Genomic DNA, 17,188 nt, shown 5'->3' with positions numbered 1-17,188 from the left:
TGGAGATGTTTGATATGGGTCTGGAAGGAGAGTTTACAGTCTAACCAGACACCTAAGTATTTGTAGTTGTCCACGTATTCTAAGTCAGAGCCGTCCAGAGTAGTGATGTTGGACAGGCGGGTAGGTGCAGGTAGCGATCGGTTGAAGAGCATGCATTTAGTTTTACTTGTATTTAAGAGCAATTGGAGGCCACGGAAGGAGAGTTGTATGGCATTGAAGCTTGCCTGGAGGGTTGTTAACACAGTGTCCAAAGAAGGGCCGGAAGTATACAGAATGGTGTCGTCTGCGTAGAGGTGGATCAGGGACTCACCAGCAGCAAGAGCGACCTCATTGATGTATACAGAGAAGAGAGTCGGTCCAAGAATTGAACCCTGTGGCACCCCCATAGAGACTGCCAGAGGTCCGGACAGCAGACCCTCCGATTTGACACACTGAACTCTATCAGAGAAGTAGTTGGTGAACCAGGCGAGGCAATCATTTGAGAAACCAAGGCTGTCGAGTCTGCCGATGAGGATATGGTGATTGACAGAGTCGAAAGCCTTGGCCAGATCAATGAATACGGCTGCACAGTAATGTTTCTTATCGATGGCGGTTAAGATATCGTTTAGGACCTTGAGCGTGGCTGAGGTGCACCCACATAAGGAAGTGGATGGCGGCAATTTTGGTGCTTTTAATTTTTGACAAAACAGAGATGCTTGTTCTAGGTCCCAAGAAACAAAGAGATCTTCTGTTGAATCTGACAATGAATCTCGATGGTTGTACAGTCGTCTTAAATAAAACTTATGGAATGGTCTGCCTGTCCATGTGAGAGATGAAGACTCGATCTCGACCTTTTAAGTCTTTACTGAAGACTCATCTCTTCAGTAGGTCCTTTGATTGAGTGTAGTCTGGCCCAGGGGTTTGAAGGTGAACGGCAAGGCACTGGAGTGACGAACCACCCTTGCGTTTTCAGCCTGGCCGGCTCCCCTCACTCCACTGAGTTCCTCTGTCTCTGACCCTATTACGGAGGCTGAGTCACTGGCTCGCTCTCACTCTCCCATGCCCTCCCTAGGAGGGTGCATCCTGTCATGCCACGCTGTACTCCACGTGAGTGGGTTGAGTCCCTGACGGGATCCGGGATCTTCCTGTCCAGTTTTGCGCCCTCTGGGACTCCTGTGGTGGGGGAGATCTTCGTGGACTATACTGCCCTACCACACAGGACACCAGATAAGACAGGAGAATTACACCAGATAGGACAGACTGACCCTAGCCCCCCGGCACATAGACTATTACAGAATAGATAATGGAGACTGAGACAGGGGAGGGTCGTGGTTACCCCTGGACGGGGCCAACTAGCCCCACCTACTTTGCCAAAGCACAGCCCCCACACCACCAAAGGGATATCAACAGACCACTAACTTACTACCCCGAGACAAAGCAGAGTATCCTACCAAGCAAAAAGGCAGTACCTGCTCATAGCGTGGAACAGCTTTGATTCACCTTGGTTTCACAGCACCTTTATGCAGTTACTGCTAACATGACCCCCATTTTCTACAAAACACAATACAATAGAGGCAGGATACTTGTCCACATGATGAAGCATCTATTTAATGTAGCAAAAAATGACATTAACTCATTTTCAACCAAATGACCAGTTACTGCCTTTTTGCTTGTTAGGCATTCTATGTCTCCCCTCCCGGAGGACCTGGGCCTGGGCCTCAGAACTACCGGGCCTGACGATTCCTGCTGCCGGTCATCTATGAACATTTGAACATCTTGAAGAACGATCTGGCCTTCATGGCCATGTTCTGTTATAATCTTCACCCGGCACAGCCAGAAGAGGACTGGCCACCCCTCATAGCCTGGTTCCTCTCTACCCGGCACAGCCAGAAGAAGACTGGCCACCCCTCATAGCCTGGTTCCTCTCTACCCGGCACAGCCAGAAGAGGACTGGTCACCCCTCATAGCCTGGTTCCTCTCTACCCGGCACAGCCAGAAGAGGACTGGTCACCCCTCATAGCCTGGTTCCTCTCTACCCGGCACAGCCAGAAGAGGACTGGTCACCCCTCATAGCCTGGTTCCTCTCTACCCGGCACAGCCAGAAGAGGACTGGCCACCCCTCATAGCCTGGTTCCTCTCTAGGTTTCTACCCAGGTTCCTGCCTTTCTAGGGAGTTTTTCCTAGCCACCCTGCTTCTACATCTGCATTGCTTGCTGTTTGGGGTTTTAGGCTGGGGTTTCTGTAGAACCACTCTGCTGATGTAAAAAGGGCTTTCTAAAAAACATTGTATTGATTGTGAGTGTGTGTGTGTGTGTGTGTGTGTACCTCCAGAGTGTGTATGCCAGCAGGGCCAGAGTCCCCAGGTAACAGGGGAGGAAGAGGAGGGAGATGAAGAGGGTCTGCATCTGACCCACCCTACTCCAGGAGCTGGGAGGATGGCAGCTCCTTATACTGGTCTAGGAGAGAGGTAGGGAGGGAGGAGAGAGGGGCGAGAGATAGGTAGGGAGGGAGGAGGGGGGAGAAAAGGAGGAGGGGGGAGGGAGAAGAGGTAGGGAGGGAGGGGGGAGAGAAGGAGGAGGGTGGAGGGGTAGAGAAAGAGGTAGGGAGGGAGGAGGGGGGAGAGAAGGAGGAGGGGGGAGAGAGAGGTAGGGAGGGGGGAGAGAGGGAGGGAGGAGGAGGGAGAGAGAGAGGGAGGGGGGAGAGAGGTAGGGAGGGAGGGAGGAGGGGTAGAGAGAGAGAGAGGAGGGGTAGAGAGAGAGAGAGGTAGGGAGGGAGGAGGGGGGGTAGGGAGGGAGGAGAGACAGAGGGAGGAGGGGTAGAGAGGTAGGTAGAGAGGGAGGAGGGGGGAGAGAGGGAGGGAGGAGGAGGGGGGAGAGAGGGAGGGAGGAGGAGGGAGAGAGGGAGGGAGAGAGGGAGGGATGGGGGGAGAAGGAGGGAGGAGAGAGGGAGGGGGGAGAGAGAGAGGGAGGGAGGGAGGAGGGGGGAGAGAGGGAGGGGGGGAAGGAGGGAGGGGGAGATATAGAGGTAGGGAGGAAGGAGGGGGGAGAGAAGGAGGGAGAGAGGTAGGGAGAAAGGAGGGGGGAGAGAGGTAGGGAGGAAGGGAGGAAGGAGTCTGAGTCTACATCTCAAACGGCACCTTAGTATCACAATGGAACCCTAGTATTACAATGGAACCCCTAGTATTACAATGGAACCCTAGTATTACAATGGAACCCTAGTATTACAATGGACCCCTAGTATTACAATGGACCCCTAGTATTACAATGGAACCCTAGTATCACAATGGAACCCTAGTATTACAATGGAACCCTAGTATCACAATGGAACCCTAGTATCACAATGGAACCCTAGTATCACAATGGAACCCTAGTATCACAATGGAACCCTAGTATTACAATGGAACCCTAGTATTACAATGGAACCCTAGTATTACAATGGCACCCTAGTATTACAATGGAACCCTAGTATCACAATGGAACCCTAGTATCACAATGGAACCCTAGTATCACAATGGAACCCTAGTATTACAATGGACCCTAGTATTACAATGGACCCTAGTATCACAATGGAACCCTAGTATTACAATGGACCCCTAGTATTACAATGGCACCCTAGTATTACAATGGAACCCTAGTATTACAATGGAACCCTAGTATCACAATGGAACCCTAGTATCACACGGCGGCCTATAGGGAGGAGGTGAGGGCCCTCGGAGTGTGGTGTCAGGAAAATAACCTCACACTCAACGTCAACAAAACTAAGGAGATGATTGTGGACTTCAGGAAACAGCAGAGGGAACACCCCCCTATCCACATCGATGGAACTGTAGTGGAGAGGGTAGCAAGTTTCAAGTTCCTCGGCATACACATCACAGACAAACTGAATTGGTCCACTCACACAGACAGCATCGTGAAGAAGGCGCAGCAGCGCCTCTTCAACCTCAGGAGGCTGAAGAAATTCGGCTTGTCACCAAAAGCACTCACAAATTTCTACAGATGCACAATCGAGAGCATCCTGTCGGGCTGTATCACCGCCTGGTACGGCAACTGCACCGCCCTCAACCGTAAGGCTCTCCAGAGGGTAGTGAGGTCTGCACAACGCATCACCGGGGGCAAACTACCTGCCCTCCAGGACACCTACACCACCCGATGTCACAGGAAGGCCAATAAGATCATCAAGGACAACAACCACCGAGCCACTGCCTGTTCACCCCGCTATCATCCAGAAGGCGAGGTCAGTACAGGTGCAGCAAAGCTGGGACCGAGAGACTGAAAAACAGCTTCTATCTCAAGGCCATCAGACTGTTAAACAGCCACCACTAACATTGAGTGGCTGCTGCCAACACACTGACAATGACACTGACTCAACTCCAGCCACTTTAATAATGGGAATTGATGGGAAATTATGTAAATATATCACTAGCCACTTTAAACAATGCTACCTTATATAATGTTAATTACCCTACATTATTCATCTCATATGTATACGTATATACTGTACTCTATATCATCGACTGCATCCTTATGTAATACATGTATCACTAGCCACTTTAACTATGCCACTTTGTTTACATACTCATCTCATATGTATATACTGTACTCGATACCATCTACTGTATCTTGCCTATGCTGCTCTGTACCATCACTCATTCATATATCCTTATGTACATATTCTTTATCCCCTTACACTGTGTATAAGACAGTAGTTTTGGAATTGTTAGTTAGATTACTTGTTGGTTATTACTGCATTGTCGGAACTAGAAGCACAAGCATTTCGCTACACTCGCATTAACATCTGCTAACCATGTGTATGTGACAAATAAAATTTGATTTGATAGTATCACAATGGACCCCTAGTATTAGAATGGCACCTTAGTATTCACTATTAGTGCACTACTTTTCTCCAGGGCTCTACCTTCTTTAGGTGGAAGATTAGGAAGAGTTTGATGAGCTGAACGACAGGGAGGAGAGGAGAGAAGTACACCCCTATCCTGGAGAGGGAGAGAAACAGAGAAAGAGATAGACAGACAGGCAGAGCAATATTAAGACAGTCTCAAGCTAATGATAAACTAGCATTTTTTTTGCCAATATTGCCAAGCAATGTTGCCAGCATTGGGAATTTTTATCAGCTGCACCACCTAGTGTGCAATTTTAGGACTACTCCAATCAGAGCTCAGATATTGGTCATGTGATCAGTCTGCCATTCCAATATATTTTGAAAAAATATCGTTGTTTTTTTTGCTGTAGAGAAAAAATGTACATCCATTTAGCTGTGAAATGTTTGCCATTCACACCTCATATGTTGCCTCACTATAATATTGTATCATGATACGTTAATGCATACATACTGTGTTCAGTTTGTCATGTTTAACTGACGGAAATGGTGGGCATGCTAATCGATTAGCATGCTAATCGAAACCCATGTTTTAAGTCAATGGGACGAACAGGCTATTTCGCTAGCTAGCCATGTAGATTTAGATACAAAAAACTTAAACAAAATGTATGTCGAACTAGCTGGCTAGCTAGATGAATACCATGTACACTTCCTATCTTAGAATTATGAACTAAAAAGTTATTTATTTACTGTTTGTTTGTTAGCTGATGACATCTGTGGCTGTCAACAGGAATTAATTACATTTCTCAAGTAAATACACTGAGAAATGTAATTATTATCAATGTCCAAGTTGTTCATGATTCTTCCAGTGTCTCATACCCCACTCCGTTGCTCGGCAACATTGTCTAACAAACTTGCAAGTGTATCATCAGCTTTTGGTCCCGACTAGAGAAGAGTCTGGTATAGATATATTCAACTAGACAGGAACTGACAGAGAATGTATATATATAGATATAGGTTACTAGAGATGCAGAGGGTATATATATATATATATATATATATATAGGTTACTAGAGAGGGTATATATAGGTTACTAGAGCGGCAGAGAGGTTATAGATATAGGTTACTAGAGCGGCAGATAGGGTATAGATATAGGTTACTAGAGAGGCAGAGAGGGTATAGATATTAGGTTACTAGAGAAGCAAAGTGGGTAGGACTATAGGTTACTGTACCAGGCCAGGGTCTGAGCGTTGATCAGATCTAGAACGTTCCTGGCCACGTCAAACTCTGCCGGCTTCACAACACACCTGGTGGCAATCACACTAAAGACAACAACAGGTGTGCTTGAGTCCATGTTGGAGTTAAATACTAAACTATCTATATAAGTGTCTCTTTGTAAATATACTAAACATGGAATAACCACAGATAGATGGGCATACTTGTAGAGGAGAGGATAGACACTGAGTTGACAAAACATTATGAACACTTGCTCTTTCCATGACATAGACTGAGGTGAATCCAGGTGAAAGCTATGATCCCTTATTGATGTTACTTGTTAAATCCACTTCAATCAGTGTAGATGAAGGGGAGGAGACCTGGTTAAAGAAGGATTTTTAAGCCTTGAGACAATTGAGACACAGATTGTGTATGTGTGCCATTCAGAGGGTGGGCTAGCATCCCTGTGGAACGCTGTCAACACCTTGTAGAGTTCATAACCTGACAAATTGAGGCTGTTCTGCGGGCAAAGGGGGGTGCGACTCAATATCAGGAAGGTGTTCTTAATGTTTTGTACACTCAGTGTATACAGTACAATACTAGTTATAACATTGATGTGCACCACAGTTGGTCTTGAATTGTCCTTTAAATACTACTACTACCAGACTGACTGTCGTAGCCATCAATTAACAATCATCCACATTAGCAAACGTATTTCAAACTTCACATTTCTCTAGTATAGGCTACTTATCGTAATGAACCTTATCAGCAAAATGACTGTGATAAGTGGTCGGTGTTGATCATCCCAGCTCCAATATAAGTACTGTACTTGTAGAGGTATTCTCCACAGTATATTATAGTATAGTATAGTATAGTATAGACAGCTGTACTTGTAGAGGTATTATCCACAGTATAGTATAGTATAGTATAGTATAGTATAGACAGCTGTACTTTTAGAGGTATTATCCACAGTATAGTATAGTATAGTATAGTATAGTATAGTATAGACATCTGTACTTTTAGAGGTATTCTCCACAGTATAGTATAGTAAAGACAGCTGTACTTGTAGAGGTATTATCCACAGTATAGTATAGTATAGTATAGACAGCTGTACTTTTAGAGGTATTATCCACAGTATAGTATAGTATAGTATAGTATAGTATAGTATAGTATAGACAGCTGTACTTGTAAAGGTATTATCCACAGTATAGTATAGTATAGTATAGACAGCTGTACTTGTAAAGGTATTATCCACAGTATAGTATAGTATAGTATAGACAGCTGTACTTTTAGAGGTATTATCCACAGTATAGTACAGTATAGTATAGTATAGACAGCTGTACTTCTAGAGGTATTATCCACAGTATAGTACAGTATAGTATAGTATAGTATAGACAGCTGTACTTGTAGAGGTATTCTCCACAGTATAGTAATATAGTATAGTATAGTAAAGACAGCTGTACTTGTAGAGGTATTATCCACAGTATAGTAATATAGTATAGTATAGTATAGTATAGACAGCTGTACTTTTAGAGGTATTCTCCACAGTATAGTAATATAGTATAGTATAGTAGAGACAGCTGTACTTGTAGAGGTATTCTCCACAGTATAGTAATATAGTATATAGTATAGTATAGTATAGTATAGTAAAGACAGCTGTACTTGTAGAGGTATTCTCCAAAGTATAGTAATATAGTATAGTAAAGACAGCTGTACTTGTAGAGGTATTCTCCACAGTATAGTAATATAGTATAGTATAGTATAGTAAAGACAGCTGTACTTGTAGAGGTATTCTCCACAGTCTAGTAATACAGTATAGTATAGTATAGTATAGTAATATAGTATAGTAAAGACAGCTGTACTTGTAGAGGTATTCCCCACAGTATAGTAATATAGTATAGTAATATAGTATAGTATAGTATAGTAAAGACAGCTGTACTTGTAGAGGTATTCTCCACAGTATAGTAATATAGTATAGTATAGTAAAGACAGCTGTACTTGTAGAGGTATTCTCCACAGTATAGTAATATAGTATAGTATAGTAAAGACAGCTGTACTTGTAGAGGTATTCTCCACAGTATAGTAATATAGTATATATTATAGTATAGTATAGTATAGTAAAGACAGCTGTACTTGTAGAGGTATTCTCCACAGTATAGTAATATAGTATATAGTATAGTATAGTATAGTATAGTAAAGACAGCTGTACTTGTAGAGGTATTCTCCACAGTATAGTAATATAGTATAGTAATATAGTATAGTATAGTAATATAGTATAGTAATATAGTATATAGTATAGTAATATAGTATAGTAAAGACAGCTGTACTTGTAGAGGTATTCTCCACAGTATAGTAATATAGTATAGTAAAGACAGCTGTACTTGTAGAGGTATTCTCCACAGTATAGTAATATAGTATAGTATAGTAAAGACAGCTGTACTTGTAGAGGTATTCTCCACAGAAGGATCCCAGCAGACAGAAGATGAAGTCCACTATGACCAGCCGGTACACATCCTGACCAACATACGACTCCCAGCACTGTAGGACAGACAGACACACACACATCCTGACCAACATACGACTCCCAGCACTGTAGGACAGACAGACGGACACACATCCTGACCAACATACGACTCCCAGCACTGTAGGACAGACAGACAGACAGACAGACATCCTGACCAACATACGACTCCCAGCACTGTAGGACACACAGACAGACACACATCCTGACCAACATACGACTCCCAGCACTGTAGGACACACAGACAGACACACATCCTGACCAACATACGACTCCCAGCACTGTAGGACAGACAGACAGACACACATCCTGACCAACATACGACTCCCAGCACTGTAGGACGGACAGACGGACACATACCCTGGTCTAAAGTAGTGCACTACACAGGGAATAGGGCTCTGGTCTAAAGTAGTGCACTACACAGGGAATAGGGCTCTGGTCTAAAGTAGTGCACTACACAGGGAATAGGGCTCTGGTCTAAAGTAGTGCACTATACAGGGAATAGGGCTCTGGTCTAAAGTAGTGCACTACACAGGGAATAGGGCTCTGGTCTAAAGTAGTGCACTACACAGGGAATAGGGCTCTGATCTAAAGTAGTGCACTATATAGGGAATAGGGCTCTGGTCTAAAGTAGTGCACTATATAGGGAATAGGGCTCTGGTCTAAAGTAGTGCACTATATAGGGAATAGGGCTCTGGTCTAAAGTAGTGCACTATATAGGGAATAGGGCTCTGGTCTAAAGTAGTGCACTACACAGGGAATAGGGTGCCGTATGTGACTAGGCCAATATGTGTGTAGTCGTTCTTACCGGGACGTTGCCGGGGACCAGCGCTAACCAGTAGTAACACAACACTGCTAGGATAGACACCTTCAGCATCGCATTCCTGCAGTCACAGAGGAGAGACAATAACATGTTACCTACTACTGAGGGTCTGGGGGTGTTACAGTCACAGAGACAATAACATGTTACCTACTACTGAGGGTCTGGGGTGTTACAGTCACAGAGACAATAACATGTTACCTACTACTGAGGGTCTGGGGTGTTACAGTCACAGAGGAGAGACAATAACATGTTACCTACTACTGAGGGTCTGGGGTGTTACAGTCACAGAGACAATAACATGTTACCTACTACTGAGGGTCTGGGGTGTTACAGTCACAGAGACAATAACATGTTACCTACTACTGAGGGTCTGGGGTGTTACAGTCAGAGTAGAGACAATAACATGTTACCTACTACTGAGGGTCTGGGGTGTTACAGTCACAGAGACAATAACATGTTACCTACTACTGAGGGTCTGGGGTGTTACAGTCACAGAGACAATAACATGTTACCTACTACTGAGGGTCTGGGGTGTTACAGTCAGAGTAGAGACAATAACATGTTACCTACTACTGAGGGTCTGGGGTGTTACAGTCACAGAGGAGAGACAATAACATGTTACCTACTACTGAGGGTCTGGGGTGTTACAGTCACAGAGACAATAACATGTTACCTACTACTGAGGGTCTGGGGTGTTACAGTCAGAGAGACAATAACATGTTACCTACTACTGAGGGTCTGGGGTGTTACAGTCAGAGTAGAGACAATAACATGTTACCTACTACTGAGGGTCTGGGGTGTTACAGTCACAGAGACAATAACATGTTACCTACTACTGAGGGTCTGGGGTGTTACAGTCAGAGCAGAGACAATAACATGTTACCTACTACTGAGGGTCTGGGGTGTTACAGTCAGAGTAGAGACAATAACATGTTACCTACTACTGAGGGTCTGGGGTGTTACAGTCACAGAGACAATAACATGTTACCTACTACTGAGGGTCTGGGGTGTTACAGTCAGAGCAGAGACAATAACATGTTACCTACTACTGAGGGTCTGGGGTGTTACAGTCACAGAGACAATAACATGTTACCTACTACTGAGGGTCTGGGGTGTTACAGTCACAGAGACAATAACATGTTACCTACTACTGAGGGTCTGGGGGTGTTACAGTCACAGAGACAATAACATGTTACCTACTACTGAGGGTCTGGGGTGTTACAGTCACAGAGACAATAACATGTTACCTACTACTGAGGGTCTGGGGTGTTACAGTCAGAGTAGAGACAATAACATGCTACCTACTACTGAGGGTCTGGGGTGTTACAGTCAGAGCAGAGACAATAACATGTTACCTACTACTGAGGGTCTGGGGTGTTACAGTCACAGAGACAATAACATGTTACCTACTACTGAGGGTCTGGGGTGTTACAGTCACAGAGACAATAACATGTTACCTACTACTGAGGGTCTGGGGTGTTACAGTCACAGAGACAATAACATGTTACCTACTACTGAGGGTCTGGGGTGTTACAGTCACAGAGACAATAACATGTTACCTACTACTGAGGGTCTGGGGGTGTTACAGTCACAGAGACAATAACATGTTACCTACTACTGAGGGTCTGGGGTGTTACAGTCACAGAGACAATAACATGTTACCTACTACTGAGGGTCTGGGGTGTTACAGTCACAGAGACAATAACATTTTACCTACTACTGAGGGTCTGGGGTGTTACAGTCAGAGTAGAGACAATAACATGTTACCTACTACTGAGGGTCTGGGGGTGTTACAGTCACAGAGACAATAACATGTTACCTACTACTGAGGGTCTGGGGTGTTACAGTCACAGAGACAATAACATGTTACCTACTACTGAGGGTCTGGGGTGTTACAGTCACAGAGACAATAACATTTTACCTACTACTGAGGGTCTGGGGTGTTATAGTCACAGAGACAATTAACATGTTACCTACTACTGAGCGTCTGGGGTGTTACAGTCACAGAGACAATAACATGTTACCTACTACTGAGGGTCTGGGGTGTTACAGTCACAGAGACAATAACATGTTACCTACTACTGAGGGTCTGGGGGTGATACAGTCACAGAGACAATAACATGTTACCTACTACTGAGGGTCTGGGGTGTTACAGTCACAGAGACAATAACATGTTACCTACTACTGAGGGTCTGGGGTGTTACAGTCACAGAGACAATAACATGTTGCCTACTACTGAGGGTCTGGGGTGTTACAGTCAGAGCAGAGACAATAACATGTTACCTACTACTGAGGGTCTGGGGTGTTACAGTCACAGAGACAATAACATGTTACCTACTACTGAGGGTCTGGGGTGTTACAGTCACAGAGACAATAACATGTTACCTACTACTGAGGGTCTGGGGTGTTACAGTCAGAGTAGAGACAATAACATGTTACCTACTACTGAGGGTCTGGGGTGTTACAGTCACAGAGACAATAACATGTTACCTACTACTGAGGGTCTGGGGTGTTACAGTCACAGAGACAATAACATGTTACCTACTACTGAGGGTCTGGGGTGTTACAGTCACAGAGACAATAACATGTTACCTACTACTGAGGATCTGGGGTGTTACAGTCAGAGTAGAGACAATAACATGTTACCTACTACTGAGGGTCTGGGGTGTTACAGTCACAGAGACAATAACATGTTACCTACTACTGAGGGTCTGGGGTGTTACAGTCACAGAGACAATAACATGTTACCTACTACTGAGGGTCTGGGGGTGTTACAGTCACAGAGACAATAACATGTTACCTACTACTGAGGGTCTGGGGTGTTACAGTCACAGAGACAATAACATGTTACCTACTACTGAGGGTCTGGGGTGTTACAGTCACAGAGACAATAACATTTTACCTACTACTGAGGGTCTGGGGTGTTACAGTCAGAGTAGAGACAATAACATGTTACCTACTACTGAGGGTCTGGGGGTGTTACAGTCACAGAGACAATAACATGTTACCTACTACTGAGGGTCTGGGGTGTTACAGTCACAGAGACAATAACATGTTACCTACTACTGAGGGTCTGGGGTGTTACAGTCACAGAGACAATAACATTTTACCTACTACTGAGGGTCTGGGGTGTTATAGTCACAGAGACAATTAACATGTTACCTACTACTGAGCGTCTGGGGTGTTACAGTCACAGAGACAATAACATGTTACCTACTACTGAGGGTCTGGGGTGTTACAGTCACAGAGACAATAACATGTTACCTACTACTGAGGGTCTGGGGGTGATACAGTCACAGAGACAATAACATGTTACCTACTACTGAGGGTCTGGGGTGTTACAGTCACAGAGACAATAACATGTTACCTACTACTGAGGGTCTGGGGTGTTACAGTCACAGAGACAATAACATGTTGCCTACTACTGAGGGTCTGGGGTGTTACAGTCAGAGCAGAGACAATAACATGTTACCTACTACTGAGGGTCTGGGGTGTTACAGTCACAGAGACAATAACATGTTACCTACTACTGAGGGTCTGGGGTGTTACAGTCACAGAGACAATAACATGTTACCTACTACTGAGGGTCTGGGGTGTTACAGTCAGAGTAGAGACAATAACATGTTACCTACTACTGAGGGTCTGGGGTGTTACAGTCACAGAGACAATAACATGTTACCTACTACTGAGGGTCTGGGGTGTTACAGTCACAGAGACAATAACATGTTACCTACTACTGAGGGTCTGGGGTGTTACAGTCACAGAGACAATAACATGTTACCTACTACTGAGGATCTGGGGTGTTACAGTCAGAGTAGAGACAATAACATGTTACCTACTACTGAGGGTCTGGGGTGTTACAGTCACAGAGACAATAACATGTTACCTACTACTGAGGGTCTGGGGTGTTACAGTCACAGAGACAATAACATGTTACCTACTACTGAGGATCTGGGGTGTTACAGTCAGAGTAGAGACAATAACATGTTACCTACTACTGAGGGTCTGGGGTGTTAGTCACAGAGACAATAACATGTTACCTACTACTGAGGGTCTGGGGTGTTACAGTCACAGAGACAATAACATGTTACCTACTACTGAGGGTCTGGGGTGTTACAGTCACAGAGACAATAACACGTTACCTACTACTGTTTACTGTGTGTGCGTGGGTGTGTGTGTGTACTGTGTGTGTGTGGGTGTGTGTGTACTGTGTGTGCGTGGGTGTGTGTGTGTACTGTGTGTGCGTGGGTGTGTGTGTGTACTGTGTGTGCGTGGGTGTGCGTGTACACTTTGTGCGTGTGTGTGTGGGTGTGTGTGTACTGCGTGCGTTACCTGAGCACCGTGACGTAGACGCGTGTATGTGGGCTATCGTAGCGCTCCAGTCTGTGTGTGTGTGTGTAGAGTAGTGATATGAAGGTGTTGAGGACACACACTGCTACAGGCAGCAGCAGAGACCAGGCCTCTGTCATGACATCCTCTGGACTGGGGGACGTTACCACACGCTGGAGGAACACACACACACACATCACATGGACCCACACACACACACATCACATGGACCCACACACACACCACATGGACCCACACACACACCACATGGACCCACACACACACACACACACACATCACATGGACCCACACACACACACACACACACACATCACATGGACCCACACACACACACACACACGGACCCACACACACATCACATGGACCCACACACACACACACACACATCACGGACCCACACACACACACACATCACATGGACCCACACACACACACATCACATGGACCCACACACACATCACATCACATGGACCCACACACACATCACATCACATGGACCCACACACACACATCACATGGACCCACACACACACACACTCACGGACCCACACACACATCACATGGACCCACACACCCACACACACATCACATGGACCCCCACACACACACACATCACATGGACCCATACACACACACATCACATGGACCCACACACACACATCACATGGACCCACACACACACACACACACATCACATGGACCCACACACACACACATCACATCACATGGACCCACACACACACACATCACATGGACCCACACACACACACACACACACACACATGGACCCACACACACATCACATGGACCCACACACACATCACATGGACCCACACACACACACACATGGACCCACACACACACACACACATGGACCCACACACACACATCACATGGACCCACACACACACATCACATGGACCCACACACACATCACATGGACCCACACACACATCACATGGACCCACACACACACATCACATGGACCCACACACACACACATCACATGGACCCACACACACACACATCACATGGACCCACACACATCACATGGACCCATACACACATCACATGGACCCACACACACATCACATGGACCCACACACACATCACATGGACCCACACACACATCACATGGACCCACACACACACACACACACACACATCACATGGACCCACACACATCACATGGACCCACACACACATTACATGGACCCATACACACATCACATGGACCCACACACACATCACATGGACCCACACACACACATTACATGGACCCATACACACATCACATGGACCCACACACACATCACATGGACCCACACACACATCACATGGACCCACACACACATCACATGGACCCACACACACATCACATGGACCCACACACACACATCACATGGACCCACACACACACAGTAAACATACATATTTACAGAGGTAGTTCCAGGTGACAGTACAACACATTAAACTGTGTGTGTGGTGTGTGTTTGTGCTACTGACCTGCAGGTTGTGCTGACAGAGGTAGTAGACAGCCACACAGGCCCCAGTAGCCAGACAGACAGACAGAAGCCAGACAGCCAGACGGACCAGACAGGCCCTCATCTTGTCTGACACAGACAGCTCTCTCTTCACTCTGCTCTCCCTTAGAGACTCCTAGACAAACACAGCTATTAAGATGTGTGTGTGGTGTGTGTTTGTGCTACTGACCTGCAGGTTGTGCTGACAGAGGTAGTAGACAGCCACACAGGCCCCAGTAGCCAGACAGACAGACAGAAGCCAGACAGCCAGACGGACCAGACAGGCCCTCATCTTGTCTGACACAGACAGCTCTCTCTTCACTCTGCTCTCCCTTAGAGACTCCTAGACAAACACAGCTATTAAGATGTGTGTGTGTGTGTGTGTGTGTGTGTGTGTGTGTGTGTGTATGTGTGTGTATGGGTCCATGTGATGTGTGTGTGTGTGTGTGTTTCATTCTGTCTGTTCCCCCAGCCCCCCGAAGGATGCCTTTTGCATGTAATAGCTCCTACTCAACCAACCTACAAGGTCAGAGTTAGAGGTTTCAATACAAATACTAGCAGGTTGTTTCTGTGTGTACCTTCAGTAATACTAGCAGGTTGTTTCTGTGTGTACCTTCAGTAATACTAGCAGGTTGTTCCTGTGTGTACCTTCAGTAATACTAGCAGGTTGTTTCTGTGTGTACCTTCAGTAATACTAGCAGGTTGTTTCTGTGTGTACCTTCAGTAATACTAGCAGGTTGTTTCTGTGTGTGTACCTTCAGTAATACTAGCAGGTTGTTTCTGTGTGTGTACCTTCAGTAATACTAGCAGGTTGTTTCTGTGTGTACCTTCAGTAATACTAGCAGGTTGTTTCTGTGTGTACCTTCAGTAATACTAGCAGGTTGTTTCTGTGTGTACCTTCAGTAATACTAGCAGGTTGTTTCTGTGTGTACCTTCAGTAATACTAGCAGGTTGTTCCTGTGTGTGTACCTTCAGTAATACTAGCAGGTTGTTTCTGTGTGTGTACCTTCAGTAATTCTAGCAGGTTGTTCCTGTGTGTACCTTCAGTAATACTAGCAGGTTGTTCCTGTGTGTACCTTCAGTAATACTAGCAGGTTGTTCCTGTGTGTACCTTCAGTAATACTAGCAGGTTGTTCCTGTGTGTACCTTCAGTAATACTAGCAGGTTGTTCCTGTGTGTGTACCTTCAGTAATACTAGCAGGTTGTTCCTGTGTGTGTACCTTCAGTAATACTAGCAGGTTGTTTCTGTGTGTGTACCTTCAGTAATACTAGCAGGTTGTTCCTGTGTGTGTACCTTCAGTAATACTAGCAGGTTGTTTCTGTGTGTACCTTCAGTAATACTAGCAGGTTGTTTCTGTGTGTACCTTCAGTAATACTAGCAGGTTGTTCCTGTGTGTGTACCTTCAGTAATACTAGCAGGTTGTTTCTGTGTGTGTACCTTCAGTAATACTAGCAGGTTGTTTCTGTGTGTACCTTCAGTAATACTAGCAGGTTGTTTCTGTGTGTGTACCTTCAGTAATACTAGCAGGTTGTTCCTGTGTGTGTACCTTCAGTAATACTAGCAGGTTGTTTCTGTGTGTGTACCTTCAGTAATACTAGCAGGTTGTTTCTGTGTGTACCTTCAGTAATACTAGCAGGTTGTTTCTGTGTGTGTACCTTCAGTAATACTAGCAGGTTGTTTCTGTGTGTACCTTCAGTAATACTAGCAGGTTGTTTCTGTGTGTACCTTCAGCAATACTAGCAGGTTGTTTCTGTGTGTGTACCTTCAGTAATACTAGCAGGTTGTTTCTGTGTGTGTCTGTGTGTGTATGTGTGTGACTGTACGTGTGTGTGTGTGTGTGTGTCTGTGTGTGAATGTGTGTGAGTGTACGTGTGTGTGTGTGTGTGTGTGTGTATGTGTGTCTGTGTGTGTATGTGTGTGTGTGTGTGTGTGTACCTTTAGAT

The 17,188-nt window shown here is 45.3% G+C and overlaps 1 protein-coding gene across 2 annotated transcripts in view; it reads right to left on the bottom strand.

Moving 5' to 3' along the window:
- LOC116359839 (transmembrane channel-like protein 5) overlaps window positions 1–17,188 on the bottom strand; it is a 35,301-nt gene that overhangs the window by 6,088 nt on the left and 12,025 nt on the right. For both annotated transcript variants that reach the window (XM_031813695.1, XM_031813697.1), the window contains exons 10-16: window positions 17,181–17,188; window positions 15,228–15,587; window positions 13,704–13,873; window positions 9,357–9,432; window positions 6,045–6,134; window positions 4,894–4,969; window positions 2,305–2,435 (exon numbers count right to left, since the gene is read on the bottom strand). The exon at window positions 17,181–17,188 is cut by the window's right edge and continues 167 nt beyond it. In XM_031813695.1, the coding sequence (XP_031669555.1) occupies window positions 15,381–15,587; window positions 17,181–17,188 (215 nt within the window). In that variant the 3' untranslated portion in view covers window positions 2,305–2,435; window positions 4,894–4,969; window positions 6,045–6,134; ... (1 more) ...; window positions 13,704–13,873; window positions 15,228–15,380. The remainder of the gene's footprint in view (window positions 1–2,304; window positions 2,436–4,893; window positions 4,970–6,044; window positions 6,135–9,356; window positions 9,433–13,703; window positions 13,874–15,227; window positions 15,588–17,180) is intronic.

This window comes from Oncorhynchus kisutch, unplaced genomic scaffold (genome assembly GCF_002021735.2).
Source record: "Oncorhynchus kisutch isolate 150728-3 unplaced genomic scaffold, Okis_V2 Okis06b-Okis10b_hom, whole genome shotgun sequence".
In the NCBI taxonomy this organism is placed as follows: domain Eukaryota; kingdom Metazoa; phylum Chordata; class Actinopteri; order Salmoniformes; family Salmonidae; genus Oncorhynchus; species Oncorhynchus kisutch.
Note: the sequence above shows the minus strand (reverse complement) of the source record. Positions and strands in the feature narration are given on the sequence as shown.